General features: G+C 38.5%; 2 protein-coding genes across 4 annotated transcripts in view; one reads left to right on the forward strand and one right to left on the reverse strand.

Moving 5' to 3' along the window:
* TXNDC11 (thioredoxin domain containing 11) overlaps positions 1 to 10,389 on the forward strand; it is a 26,914-nt gene extending 16,525 nt beyond the window's left edge. For all 3 annotated transcript variants that reach the window (XM_032125675.1, XM_032125671.1, XM_032125674.1), the window contains 5 exons: positions 1,009 to 1,792; positions 4,238 to 4,383; positions 5,080 to 5,189; positions 6,626 to 6,706; positions 9,307 to 10,389. In XM_032125675.1, the coding sequence (XP_031981566.1) occupies positions 1,009 to 1,792; positions 4,238 to 4,383; positions 5,080 to 5,189; positions 6,626 to 6,706; positions 9,307 to 9,934 (1,749 nt within the window). In that variant the 3' untranslated portion in view covers positions 9,935 to 10,389. The remainder of the gene's footprint in view (positions 1 to 1,008; positions 1,793 to 4,237; positions 4,384 to 5,079; positions 5,190 to 6,625; positions 6,707 to 9,306) is intronic.
* On the reverse strand, positions 9,964 to 12,673 carry SNN (stannin). The gene has a single exon (XM_032125678.1). The coding sequence runs from the start codon at positions 12,593 to 12,595 to the stop codon at positions 12,332 to 12,334; it is 264 nt and encodes an 87-aa protein (XP_031981569.1). The 5' UTR covers positions 12,596 to 12,673; the 3' UTR covers positions 9,964 to 12,331.
* Between the last annotated feature and the right edge of the window lie 2,729 nt (positions 12,674 to 15,402).

Raw genomic sequence — 15,402 nt, forward strand, 5'->3', positions numbered from 1 at the left:
TCTAACTCTTCTTGACCTCCTCCTTTTTGTGGTAGGTGCTGTGTAAGAAATGCAAATCTTTGCCAGCTGGAACTGAAGACTTGTGTGTTTTGTCTGCCCCATTCTATTTCTCCTCTCCTGTCTTTCCAGAGGGGTAAAACCAGACAATGTTATTTGAAATACAGCCCAATCAAACTACTCAGAGCCAATCTGATTTTTATATCCCGTGTGCTCCTTAGTCACCTTCCAATTTTCTCTTCGTCTGAACTGCCTAGGACAGGAGCTTGTGGAGCTGTGCAGAAATGAGATAGGGAAACTAAGAAAGGGAATTCCTTTTATGGTCCATACATATACCTTTTCTCTGCTTTGTTTTACCCTTGGTTATGAAAAGCAAAATGGTGATGTAGCACAGGAATGTTTGCATGGAGGGACAGGTTGTTTTTTTCCTGTTTTCTTTCTTCTTTCAATATTTTACTGTGCAGAGTACACTTGAGTATTACAACTATATGCCTGTGGTTGGGAGAATACAAACATTGCTTCAGCATTCTTAGTGATTGTACAAAATCTGTGCGCTACCTATGCCAGAAGAAATCTCTATTCCCTTTCCATGTGGGAATGCTTTAATTTATTTTCTCCTCCTATTGGAAAATGAGGGAAATTCAGGAACCTCTACTCACTAACACTTCCATGTAGTGGGGTTTAACCATAGAATGTAGTGTTGTTGCACTGTAGTAAATTGGATGCATAGAGGACCTTGCAATTAGTGGATGGAATAATATTTAAAGTGACTTTATTGTTCTCCATATTCAATGTTTATATGCTGAAATACTTGAAAATTTAACTTTTTGTTGTCAAGTGAGAGCCCCTGTAATTTTTTGAAAGAACAAAGATTACTCAGCTTCGTGTTTCTGAAATTCCATCTCTAGTTGCATATAATGTTGTTAAACAGATAACTGCATTTGGGTGAACTGTGTACAGTTAATCTTGATTTTATTTTTTTTTTCCCTCTCTTTTGTTTCCCCCCCATAGATTACCAAAGTGGCCTTGGAATACCACAAGTGTAATAAAAGCCAGGCAGCTGAGCCAGATCTTCAGCACTTAGGAGACTCTGATTCGCCAGCTTTTGATTCCTCTGTAACAGATGCACATCTGAAGTTCTCCGAAACATTTCCCATAGCCAAGTACCCATGCTGTAACACGGTGGTGCTTCCACAGTGGCACTCAATCTCCAGAACTCACAATGTCTGTGAGCTCTGTGTTAACCAGACTCTTGGTGTCAAGCCAAATAAAGTCCATGTGCCACACTGTAACTTTTTAGAGATAGAAGCAGCTTTGGATTCTTTCTACCTCCAGGAACATACCTTTTTTCAAGTAATATCAAATACCATAGAATGCAGCAATTTCTTAAGTTTCTATAGTCCCTTTAGCTATTACACTGCATGTTGCAGGACAGTAAACAGGCATTTTTTAAGTTTCATTAGTTCTGAAAAGACCATCTTTCAGACCCCCAGAGTAGCATTTTCTTCCCATGGGAAGAAAGATAACACTCAATTTTCTATTCCTCACATTGAGGATAGGAATTGTTTTATTCCTGACCTTAATATTAGTAGCACGAACATTACTGGTCTGAGCTGCAGGACCAACAAAACCTTGAATCTCTATCTACTGGATTCGAATCTCTTTTGGATATATGCAGAGAGACTAGGAGCATCAAGATCTACCCATCTTAAGGAATTTGCTGCCATTGTTGACCTGAAAGAGGAAGTGCACTATGTCCTGGACCAGAATCAGTCACTTGTTGGACCTACCCTCGGTACAGTATCCACTATACAAATGCTTGAATTCAGGCAATTATGTTTCCAAGCAGGAATGGAAAACTTGCTGCCATTTTGAAAAGTGAGACTACTTTGTGAAGTTAACATTGGGAATTATAATTTATTCTATTCTATTTAGTAGTTAACCAAGCATTTATGAATGATTTTGTTGGCTAGAACAGAATCATGTTGTAGGTGACGTAAGAACGAAGTTCCTTATACCAGAATTAATTTACTTTATAAGAAGTGAACCTTAAAATGTGTGATTCTTGACTGCCTGATGCCTTGGTGAATTTGAAAAGCTAAATTAATTTGCATGTGGAAAAAAATTTCTATTCATTTAAAATATTTGATATTACAGAAGATGTTTGTATACTAATGGTGGTGTTGATGTTTGCTCAGCTGTTTTTTGTACTAAAATATCACAGAATTTTGGGATATACTGACCACTTATCAGCAGAGACTTTCCCATCCTCTTGTCCTCTGAAACTAACTTAAATTGTTTTAAATTTGTTTTGAAAAGTGTGTCTGTTCTCAAGGTAGCAGGGTAGATCTCTGAAGTGGTTGTGGCCAAATCTGCCAATTATTATTTCCTGTCTGAATTGGAGGAGAAAACAAAAAAAAAAAAAGAAAAAAAACGGGAAAAAAATCTGACAAAACAACTCAAGGATTGCAGTTATGATTTATTTGCAAGTTCTTGAATAAGACAAAATATCCCTAACCATGTGCATTTGCCTGTCATGCTGATGTGCAAAACTGAGTCTACCTTCAGAAAATACTGCGTTTCTTAATGTTAGCTACGTAAGCCAACATGGAAGAAAATTCAGGTATTAAACTGCTCAAGAACACGTATCAGTATAATTCTTACAGCACTAATTACAGTTCTTCTTTGCCATCAATCTAAGTACAAAAGTATGCACAACATAGAACAAATAGCCGTGTTATTGTTAAGGATCACATGCAGCCCTGTATCCTGTCTCTATCCCAACCCCTCAGGACAAGACTCTGGAAAAACAAACAAAAACCTCAGTGACCATAAAAAGCTACTTGGGAAATATTAAGATAAGAATGAGGACATATAAATTTCCTTCCCCTTTGTGCTCCCAGTACTTTCTGTCTCAAACATTTCTTAGGTCACAGGATTTCCTGAGCATGGTGAGGGTTTCTCTGCAGAGCAAGACTCAGTACATTTCTGTTCCATCATTTGAACTTCCAGAAAACTTCTGCTTTTACATATTTTGTCAAGGAGTGTCTGATTTATGCTTGGGTCTTGTGCTTTTTATTTTAATTTTTTAAAATTCCTTAAGATCTTAACTTTTAATATTTCATAAAATCAAACCAGATTGGTGCTTAATACCTTTTTCAGATCTCACTCTTTGCAGATAGTTTCTAGAAAATCAGGAACATGTCTGTAATTAACCCCTTCCTTTCAGTTGCTACTTAATCATGCATAGATATTCCAAATCTGGAGATGTAAAAAGAAAAAAACCTCTTTTGGCCTGGTGTGAGAATTTAATGAAATGCTGAATAGTTAATAAAGAGCTAAGTGTACTGCTGTTTGCATTTCAGAGATAAACTTGATGGTCTGGTATTTTGTATATCTGTACAAAAGTGACAGTTTTACTTGGGCTTAGTTTTTGTGCTGGCAATACAAGCACAAGGTTGTTTCTATTTGACCAAACAATTATTTTTATTGTTTTTCATATTTTACCTTTTGTCTTGATTATTGAATAATCTTATTTTTTAATGCACAGAATAATACTTCTCTATCCAAGTTGAAAAGAAGGATATTGCTGATATCTTGCAGCAATTGAGAAAATGTAGTTCAGGCTCAGAGTAGTGTAGCTGAAGGTAGTTGAGGGCTTTGGAGCTTACTTTAAATTTTTACCAGTGGCCAGCTACTTGTTACATATCTTAAGATTAAGGAGAAAGTAGAACAAAGAGAAAGGTGGTCCCTGGTAGACAAAAGGGGGTTGGTTGTATTGGCATGGTAATAGCAGATATTTAAAGGTCCAAAGAAGGGAATTGCAGAGAAAGTAATTAAAAATGGAAGAAAAAATGCAAATAAATGTGGAACTAAGTGGAGCCTTTCAAGATAATGTAGGTGTTCATAAATAGTAACCTCTCCATTTTTTACTTAGCAGGTATGTGGTTAGGAGAACAGAATATTATTATTATAGCACATTGATACAAGATTAAAGTCTGGTGTGGCAAGTGACAAGACTGTAATGAGCAAATTAAAAAAAAAGAGCAGTGAAACTTTTTCCTGTTTTCGCATCAGTTGTGGTTACTCAAGAGTTGATCCAAAACTTAGAAATTAATGACATGAACCCAGGTTTCAGTTTGTATTTTCTCTGTACGTTCTTCTGGATTCTAAAGCAAAAACTGCCAAAATCCCCTTTGCAAAACTGAAATAACTTTGTTATGTATCAATTTCATTTCAGAGAACTTCATTAAAAATTTCAGTGTTCTCTACAGTCCCTTGAAAAGGCATCTGGTTGATGACCCTTCAGTCCATTTTCATGAACAGCATGTGGTCACTGAAGTGACCACAAACACCTTTCACAAGACCGTGTTCCTGAGTGCCAAGGTACACCGCGTTACTCAACAGCTTTCTTGCAGAGAATGGCACAGATTTTAAGGAGGGGTCTCAGTCTTGTTTAATATTGATATGCTTTTCTTACTTGTAACATAAAATATGGTGTTCTGTAAAAATTCAAAGCCTTTCCAATTGCATGCCATAAAAATAGATGTCATCCTGAGTACAGTTAAATTACCTTGATTTTTTAAAATACATGATTGTGAGGATTAATTAATATCCATTGTCATTCAACTCTGCAGTGAATGTCTGCATCTCCTGCTGGTTTCCAGCAGCCCCAGCCCCTGCTTTGCTAGTCAGAGGCAGAAAGCAGAAGTCTGGACATCATTTTTTTCCCCCCCATATGAAATGTACAGTCAGTGTTAGATATATAGGAATTTAAGATTGCAAAAGAATCTTGGGAAGTGTAGTAAAGTTTGGTGCATTTTCACTTAAAGGGAATGATGCTAAACTAAGTAATTTTTTTGTTTTGACTTTATGGAAAGAGAATTCCCCAAGAATTTTTGTGTTGACTCAGTAGTCAGAGGGCAGCAGTGAAAAACTTATTATAATAAAGTTCATTAATACTAGGAAAAAATTTGCTTTCACGTTTCAAGAGTTCCCATGCTAGATGTTGTGAAAACTACTCCTCCTTTCTGCAGATTTCCTCCAATAGATAATCAAACTCTTCTCCATTTCATTTTCCAGAATGTCTTGCTGCTCTATTATGCACAGTGGTGTGGATTCTGTGCTTCTCTTAATCACATTTTTATTCAACTTGCTCGTCTTTTGCCTCCCGACAGTTTCACCGTGGCAAGGTAAAAAGATTCTAATTTCATCTTTCCAGAATAATGTAAGATCATTGAGGTCATCAGCCTAGAAAATAAATACTTTTTTTGTCTCTACAACCATGCAATATAGATTTGAATGTCATCTGCTTAATATTTCTTTGAATGCATTGTTTTGTTTTCCTTTGTATAAATGTGGTGGTTTTCAATCTCACTGCCATAGTTATCAACTTCCATTAAAATTAATTTTTAAACTGTGCAATTAACCTTGAAACTTCCTAATTTCAGGAAGTGAATCGATAACTTTCTGATGATTTGTAGCAAATAGTAATATGCTATTTGTATATATGTCTTTGTTAGCAACACCATTTTCATCACAAATCTAAAACAGCAACCTACATCCTACTATAAAGAAAATTAACTCTATCCCAGCCAAAACCAGTGTACAGAAATATATCTATATATGCATGTGTATAATGTATATTTTAAATATATATATTAAAATATATTTTTATATGTAAAAAAGACATGTTTTTCTTTGGTGTTTCCAGGGTTTTTAATGTTTCAGTGCAACTGAAACATTTTTGTTCATGTGTGTGATAATAATGCATAAATACTTAAAACATCTGCTCTGATTGCATCTTTGATTCTGACTAAACTTACTCCAGGAGACAGCATGAGATGTAGAGAAAAACTTAATCAATTAATAATCTGGATTTTCATCCCCTGTTTATAATTGTGGCTTTATTGCCACAGATGTGATGTTATTCCCAAGGCTACACCTGTTCTCTTGCCCGACTTTGAAGTTCTCTCATTTGCTCCATTGTTTTCACAGCAGTATTACTGATGTGATTGTCTGTTTAGTTCTATAATAATTTGTAATTAATAAGAATTTTATTTGTGAAAAGAAACCCTAAAATGCAGAAAAAAAACCAGTAACAAACAGTTGCATCAAGTGTTCCTTTCTACACAGAGCTTTAGGAAAAAAAAAAGCCTTTAAGAATGTGCTTGTCCTTGGAAGTAGCAAAGTAATTTACTCCCAAAACTGCTCAAGGGGACAATATTAAGAGAGATGTACTTGAGGAACAAATTAATGAATAGGAATAACTTGTCTCATGTTTGGCATGTCTGTCTCAGAAAAAAGGTGTGTACACAATGCATGCACTGTGTACACAGTGAGCGACTGGGGTTTAATTGATGGCTGAGAGCAGTTGCAATATTGAACATATTTTTCTAGAGAAAAAACCCCACAGATATTTCTTAAACTGACAGTCATCATCTTGAATATTGGTAATTTTATCTGCTGACTCATATGCACAATGTATTTCTGGCATAACACATTTAGACTTACTTTCACAGATACTTAAATTTCCTTCTTCCCAATCCCTAAAATGGCATTTTACAAGAAAAAAATTGCAGATTGTTTATCTGCCTGTTCTCTTCATCAGTATGTCTTTTCCTCACAGAATTGATGTAACTCGAAATGACCTTCCCTGGGAATTTATGACAGACCGTCTCCCAACCATTTTATTTTTTCCTCATCAGAGGTAATGTAATTCTTTTCCCTGTGGATTTTTAACTTCCATTTTACTAAGCTGCAGCAATTATCTGGTTACGTGTCTTAGCAGAGAAAAAAGCCAAAGCGTAATTCATTTCCGTATATGCATTCTTACTTCATACATATTCTAATTAAAAAAAACCCCACCAGCAAAACAACAAAATAACCCAACCAACAGTCACCGATTTCCACCCTTCTCCCTCAAGGACTCTTACTATCAGCAAATGGGAAGTCAGACTGTTAGTACTGGGCAGTGAACTACCACCAAATCTTTAAACCTGTGCCTTAAGTTTTGCCATTCATGTTTTAATCCAGTACAGTTTTGTTTATATCAGTTCTGAGTCACCCCATTTCTTCTCCCATCTCCCTATTTCTTTTCATAGGTACTCATTTTGTCTTGGTCTCTGTAATGCTCTAGACAGTCTCTGGAGGGACAGACTGAATAGTTTTAATAAGATTATTTTTGTAATCTTCCAACTGGTTTTATAAAGGTACCTTACCTCTAGGCATTGCTTTCACTCCTGCTTTTCCTTTCCAGTGTATTTTTATATTTTGCTGCATGTAGGTAATCAAGAAAATTAGGATCTGATAGTATTTTGTAGTATCTGTAGCACTACTAGAGTAGTCATACATTCATTTTGGGTATGAAGGTGTCTCATATTAAGGCTTTTTATGCAGCTTCTTATCCACTTGCCTTATGTGACAATTTTTGCAAATCAACTCTGTTCTCAGTTTCTTTCTACCACATGCTGTTAATATTTTGCTTTGCTATTTGTTTTACATAGCCTTTTAGCTTCTTTGATACATGCTGTGGTTTTGATCAATAAAAATGGATGATGATGTAGTAAAACATTACCACAGTATAATGAGTCATGTTTGATTTAGCATAGACTATTTTTTGCCTAAATTGTGTCATGATTCATTAATTTGGGATGGGAGCTGATTGTCAGCTGAGAAACTGCTGATGGTAATTACAAGAGTAGCTTGGTTGATCACCAGCAGTCTGCAGAGGAGGAAAACTCATGGTGCTTACTCTGCCAGAAATAGCCTAATCTTGGTGAGCAGGAGCCTCATCTGACTGAAGTTCTTGAATTATTGATAAAATATGATTATCTATCTTCTACCTGAAGTACAATAAGTAGTTTTCAGTAAATGAAATTAAATGTTTTTATATCCCACATGCTTATGAGTTGGATTTCACAGAAGGCATTGTTCAGGGAAGTGTAATTGGTAACTGAGGAACTCCCCTGTTCCAGATGCGTGTTGTGATTCAGGACATAATATCACACACAGGGGGACACAAGAGTTGTCCGTGGTGTGGTGTGTGTTGTACAGGAGCATCATGAGGCTTTGGCATTATACTTGAATCTGGCTTTCTTGCTTTGCAATGATTTTTGTTTGGACTTACTTTATGTCCTTTACTCTAGTGATGAAGTTGACAGCCAGAGGGGAGCAAACTAAGCTTTTCTTGTTTCAATGGCTGCCTCAGGAAGGACAATACGCTGCTGACTGGCAAAGCTGGAGGAGACCCAGAGTGATAAACTATTAGCTGGCTTCCCAGTTACACATAGTGAGGTGGAAGTGGCTGTGCTGCAGGAGGGAGTGAACTTGTGTTACACGGGAACATACTGAGTGAAAGGCTGAAGATGGAACTGGTTCAGAAAGAGAAGAGCAAGAGTTAGTTCCAGTCTAGTCCTTAGTGGACAATTTAGCCTTGTGTGTGTGCACAGGGTCCACAAAGGGCAGTAATTGCAACATTTGTCACAGCTGGAGCTGGTGTTTTTTAGTAGTTGGTAGTCTTGAGGAAGAAATTTGGTACTTGCTGTTCTTGACCTCTCTTGCTAGGCTGTAACAGGTTATGGCATTGCAGAAAGCAGGGGGCTTACCTGCTCCATATGCTGGGTTTAGTCTTCACAGCTTTGGGGGAGAGAACACCAACAAAAACCAACAGAAAAACATTGTTTGGTTTGCTTCCTTCATCACCTCTGACATAAAGCAATAAGAGGAACAAGTAAAGAGACTTTTTTTTTATTGACAGCAAAAGGGCCTTACTTCTGACTGAAGTGACTTACTGTTTAAAAGCAAACTGCTCCCTTGCAGTGGCTTTCACATGCTGGAACACACTAAGCTACTGCTTTCAGGGTAAGAGAGAGGTTCAAAATAGTCATTTCCCATCAGGTAGCTTTATGTATCTGGACTTAAATTCTAATAATGTATGTAGACTTACGAACATTTAAATGTCATCCTTCAACTTAAAAATATTAATGGCACACACAGCACTGCTGCTGTATGTACTTCAAGCTCATAACCCATGACCATGATACTTCTTTAAGAGTGAAATCTGTTTTCTGAGATTTAACAGAATTTTTTCTTCAAATACTAGTCCCATGCAGAGATATTTGTTATAGCACCCAGACTGGAACACAGGGAAAAGAGTTCATCAATCTGTGTGCTCTATCTTTATTACAGTTTAGGTTTCTCTTAGCTGCTGTACTAACCATACTTGATAAAAAATAAGATACCAAGTTGGAGTTGAACAGCAGCTGCTTAGATAAAATTATCATTGCTTAACTTGTTATGTCTTTCTAGGAAGGAGCAAAGTGTGAAGTTCCCTGAAGACTTCTCAGTTAACCTTCCTAATCTCCTGAAATTTATTTTACATCACTCAAGTCTTTCTCCATCAGAGCCCTGTACCAAAGAATGCCTACATAAAGAGTCAGTTCTACAGCAAGGACACATCTCACATTTAGAGAGAGAAATTCAGAAGTTAAGATCAGAAATCAGTGCCCTTCATCAGGCCCATGACCAGCTTGAAGCACAGCTTTCTGAAGCCAGGAGAGAGGAGCAGAGACTACAGCAGCAAAAACACACACTGGAAAAGCAGCACAAAACTCTGCAGCTCCACAGTGAGCAGTTACAGGCCACATATGACCAGAAGAATCAAGAATTGTTAGAAATGGCTGAAAAGCTTCATGAATTAGCTGATGCATCAGAAAACCTCCTTAAAGAGAATGCTTTACTGAGAATTCTGGTGGCAGCGAGGGGAGAAAAGCTACAGAGAAAAGATGAAATTAAAGAACCCCTTCAATCTGAGCAAACACTTTCTGAAGATAATGATCTATCACTTTCAACAGCTACTGCCACTTCAGAGGAAAAAAGGATTGACAATATTGATACCATAGAGACAGAGCACAGTAGTGGAAATAGGACAGAATAATTGCTTATACCAAGTCAAATGATGCAGTATTGGGTAGGTATTTATGCAAATTTTATTGACATTCATTGTAAATAAAGACTTCTTCCCCCACATGATCTAGAAAAAGAAAAATCAAATGGAGTATTTTTATATACTTGAACAACTTATTAGATACCCCCGTCTTAAGAGAAGAGGAGAACGGAAAACACTTTCTGCACTTTACTATTGCACTAACTTGCAAACACCTATCCATTTAAATTAAAGATACTGGTTTGTAGGGGCAACAGTGAAGCACCTCTGACTAAGGACCAGTTAGTTTTCACTGGCTTTCTCTTACAGCTGCTAGAAGGGAAATTAGACCTTTGATTTATACTTTTCCATAATTTCTGAAGTTTGCCCTTTACACTGCATTCTCTTTGCTGAATTAAAATAGATACTTCATCTGTGTAATCAGTAAACTTGAATGGACAAAGTCATCTTGCTACAACTGTTCTGTTCTATAACTTCCAGCACTTTGTATCACTTTTGTATACTGGTATTCTGACTGTCCTGGAAACCACAAGAGCCATGTGTGAACTGTTCTCTACTGAAAACTAAAGGAAGTCTTACTGAATTAATCCTTTTTTCTTTGCTTTTAAAAGGTCTGGAATACAGCAAGTGTACAGGTCTGACTATACATGCAAGTCTCTTAAGAGTAGCATCTTAAAAAAGCACGTGTCAGGGTAAGAACATTATCAGCTGTACCCCATATGTTGTACTCAAGAGGCAACAGCAAGAGCTTTTTGCTACTTTTTTGCTACTGACAGCATTTATTTGGCTTCAAATTATAGCTTTCAATTTAAAAACCACAAATGTAGCACTAACAAAGCAATTCAACCTCTTAGTGTAAAAGAAGGGGACAACTTACTGTCTAGGCCATTCTTGTCTTGCATATAGTTAAAATTCTCAAGCAAGCTTGCTAGGCCTTAAGTTATTCCATATGTACAGGTACAAGAAGCAAATCTCATGCTTCCTCTGGAGCTGAATTAAGGCTAGGCAATTAAGTGTTTAAAAATACCAGTATGCAAAGGAGGCCATGTATAAAGTAATAGAAAACAGGCCAGTGACCTCTAAAGCATGTGTGCCTACACAGAGTTTTAGAATATGTAAGCTGCCATTGGTTGCTCAATGTTGTTTCTTCTCCTCCCCTTTCTGGCTTTTCCCTCCAGACATTTGCAGTCCAGAACATCCCATTTAACACCTTTTTACAGTTCGTATAGCTGAACTACAGCACAGAGCAGGAAATGTATGTTCTCTGGAAGGACTTGGCCATTGCTAGCTAAAAACTTCTACTGACCAGCAATAACCCTTGCCCCTACCAACAGTAGAAAAGACTGAAACTTCTCCTGTTGTAGTACAGTTCAATCAAAAGTTATATACAAGATACATTAACTGAATTCTAGAGTTGGCTGACTGTAGACTAAAATACCTTTTTATAACAGGCTGTTAACATACACCCTATCTGCTAAGTACACAAACTAGGGTTCTGGGAAGAATTCATACTAGTTGCACTTAAGCCAGTTTTGCTAAGTAATCACTTCTGCAGTTTCAGCACACAGACCTATGGAAGAGAAAAAGTCTGCTCTACTGCCATTCAAACACCTGGAAACCTTCTGGACTTCCCCTGAGGGTTCAGTATCCATCATTAGTTTCCATGTTAGAATCCATCAAAATGGCAGTTTCCTTGCAGTAGTAGCTACATAGAGAACTCAGTCCTAGCAGCTTGGAGCTTAAACAACATAGCTGCAACTAAAGGAACTCTTCCTTCTTGTAGCTCCTGTGTGTCCTCCCTCAGCATATGACTAAATGCTTATCCCTTTTCAAATGAAGTACTCTGCATCAGCCCAATAAACTGTTCAAAGTTCTGACTTAATGGCTGCACACTCAATGTCATAGCAGAAGCAAGCTTTAACTGCAGATTTGGTTTTGAAGGTCTGGAGTCCCCTTGTGTATTACATACAAGTGCATCATATTCCCATATGCTACAGAACACAAAGCAAGAAGTTTCTGGCAGCCTATTTACAGTTCACAGTTGTAAAGTAGTTTACATTACAGTAGTAGTTCCATCAAAATAGGCTCAGCTAAACATTCAAGTAACAAAAAACAGTAGTAGTCTCTTCACACCAGAGTATCCCTGTGCCCATTGCCGGCAACGGACATTATGCCAGGCGAGTCAGCTCCTGCCATTGAGGAATTAGGATACACAGTCAATGCACAGTGCAACTTCTCAGTGCACGCAGTTGCAAACAAAGCTTATTTAATTCTCATCAGGGTGTGTTGCGATGAATGGTGTGCACGTGACCAGGTTTTTCACAGTATTGAGATGCTTCTGCTGGTTACACGTCACGAGCATAGTCCATCTGCATGTGTTGCTCCGAGTTAGCTGTGTACTTCTGGGCCATTCGGAGTTAGCTTTGCTTTCCTTTCCACACAAGGTCCTTTAGCAGAGTACTGCACCAGCAGAAAGGGCTCTTTGGTTTCTCCTTCGCCCACAATGCTTTCCTCATCCTCAGACTGGCTGATCTTCTGCAGCCGCAGGTAGCACCAGCAGCCCAGGATCAGGGCTCCCAGAGCTGCAATAGCGATCAGGGTAACAATGACAGTCACCACTCCGGTGGTGGGGCTGTGATCCGTGATAGACATGGCCAATAGTTCAGGCTGTACTCTTCTTCAAGGAGATTTTTCTGTCCTCACTATCAGTCTTGATGCATCTTCGAACTCCTGCAGGGTTAAAAATAAGTAATGAAGTTGTACAGTTTTACCGCACTCAGCAAGATTATATTCATGGCTGGTATCCTCCACCAGGGCATGGGACTCTGTTGCACTTAGTGCTTTGTTTTGGCTCTTGACATGCTTGTTGAGATAGCACATCATCAGCATACTAAGAGGTAGCAATTTTTACGTGGAGATGCAAGATGAGACAAAGCTGTATGGAATTTATACAGTTCAGTATAGGGAGATTTAAGACTATTGATACAGATGCTGTATCACAGGTCAGATCTCAAATCCATGACAAGGTAGCAATTCAGCTACCTTTAGTTTTCCTCAAGGAATCCTACAGAAACAGTATATTTGAGTGTCTGGCCCTTTTTAAAATTTAATTTACAACCTTCCTTCTTACATACTAAGAATTTCAGGATTGGTAAGCTAATTGTGAAGGTAATTACAGTGCTAATGCATTACTGAAGTCTGTCCTTAACAGTGGTCTGCTTACAAGGGCTGAGTACACACTAATTAATTGTTTGTTCACTGAGCTGATAAACACACATAAAACATCTGTTGCTTTTTTCATAAAAAGCAGTTAGAGCTATACTTAAGACTAATGAAGCACAATGGGAATATCATTATTTTAAGCTTCTGCTCCTCTTAGTGGCTTTAAAACCATAAGAGAAAGGCAGCCTGTTAGGACCACAGCTGGAATTGGAAGAGAGGCAGCAGGCAGGAAATTGGAAGATCTCCAAGAGTTCCTTAGTTTGCTGTAGTTTGAGCAGGACAAAAATGTACAGGTAATGTCTTTTGCTACTTCCCCTTCCAAATTCACAACCCTATTTAAAAAGTCACATGAGCCTTGTCTTCAGTTTCCAAGTTACTGTTTACAAAGCTGATAGCTTCACTTTTCTTCCTTCGGCTAGGACATAAGTAAGTATGCATTCATTAGCTTTTCTCTCCTACTACCCTAGGTCTTCAACAAAACACAAACTCATGGAAGACTTTAGTAGAGACCAGAGCCAGTCCTACTCAAGAAAGTCTCTTACCTCTGTGCTATTGTAAAAATCAGGTTAGGGCTCAGTACTGCCATTTCAGGTACAAAAGGTGCAGTACCCAAAGGCTCTAAGGCCATCTGTAAGTGCACACCTGCCTTTCTCCTGACCTGTACCCAACTGACTAGCAATGGGGTAACAGAGTATCTTCTGGCTGCCAGTCTGTTGAGGGTCACATAGACCTATCCAAGAAAGGCTCTTCCTCACCATCACTGCTGCAGTCTCAGCTGCAGGTGCAGCATCTTCATACAAAAACTCCTCAGGAGAAGTCAGTCTTCAACCTTGAGCCGGGACCACTGGGTGTGTAACACAGTGAGTGTTACCCACTGCACCAGAAGTCTCACCTGCATTTCAACATGAGTCAAGGCAATTGCAGTGCAGGATCTTTACCAAGACAGCTCAAGCCAGAGACCAAGTTTGTTCCCTGATGTCTCATAGAATGACAGACCCATGTGTATCACCATTTCAGCAAGGACACCTCCACTACAAAGGAATTCAGCATGTGTCATTAGAGTCCAGTGTCACATAACTTGTAGACACTCTGGTTACATTCCCAGCCCTGTAAACTACAGCAATCAATAGCTTGTAGTGTATCTGATACAATCAGCCAAGTTCTGCAGACCCAGTTTTGCTTAAGTAGTAAAACCAAACCTGACCACACCGCACACCCTCAGCAGGGCTGTGTGCCCACTGCAGCCAGAGAAGTGTATGATTTGTCACAATCACCTTGGTTCTGCAATGCTTATTCAACACAGGGTGATCAGCTGAGGGTGATTAAGAGTGACTTTCATGTAGTTCACTTTCCTCAGGGCATGTCTGAACAGCAGCACTGTTTGATCCAGCCAAAACAGTACAGCATCAGCATAAAAGATACTTTACCTTGCTTCTCATGCAGGCTCTGCATGGCTACACTGAAACCTCTTCTGCAGCTTGCACCATTGCAAGCAGCAATGACAACCTACTGTTCCTCTACAGCAGTTTGGGGCAGCATATAGCCTTACATTAAGCAGTTACTATCACCTAGGAAATAATTTTTCACAGTGGAAACTATTGCAGATGCTACCCCTCTGCCAGTCTGACTGAGTAGACAGCATCAACTATATAAACTATGAAACTTTGCACATCACCAGCCTCTGCATCACCAGGATCTTCTGGCAATCTTGTTTCAGGACACACGAGACTGATTTATGCTGACTAAATTTTGAGTCCAAATTCGAGTGCAACATAGCAACTTACAGATTCCTCTTGAAGATCTTTCTTGGCCAAATCCATAGGTTTTTAAAAATCAAAATGTTTTCTATTTGGTTTACAATTCAAACCACTTCTCAATGACAAAAGTGTAGGCATCCTTCCTTCAGGCATATCCTCTTCCCACACAGGTACCTGAGAGCCACCACCCTATATAAAGTCTGGTATGAAGCATCTGTACAGATTAACAGTGGCACAAACAACTATTTAATAGTGCATGACAGTAGCTTTAGATAGTTTCAAAGCTATAGTGTTGCTAGCTCACACTGCTGTTTTTCTGGCCTTAGGCCAGAACTAGTTCTAGTTCAGACTCACTTTCCCCTTACAGCCTACTTAGAGGCTGTAAATTCCTGATCTTCAAAGGGATTGCCAGCACCATCCATATACATTTGGTGGCACTTATAAAGCTATGTCCCTTCCCACCACACTTGCTATCAAATC

This window comes from Corvus moneduloides, chromosome 16 (assembly GCF_009650955.1).
Source record: "Corvus moneduloides isolate bCorMon1 chromosome 16, bCorMon1.pri, whole genome shotgun sequence".
NCBI classification, from domain to species: Eukaryota; Metazoa; Chordata; class Aves; order Passeriformes; family Corvidae; genus Corvus; species Corvus moneduloides.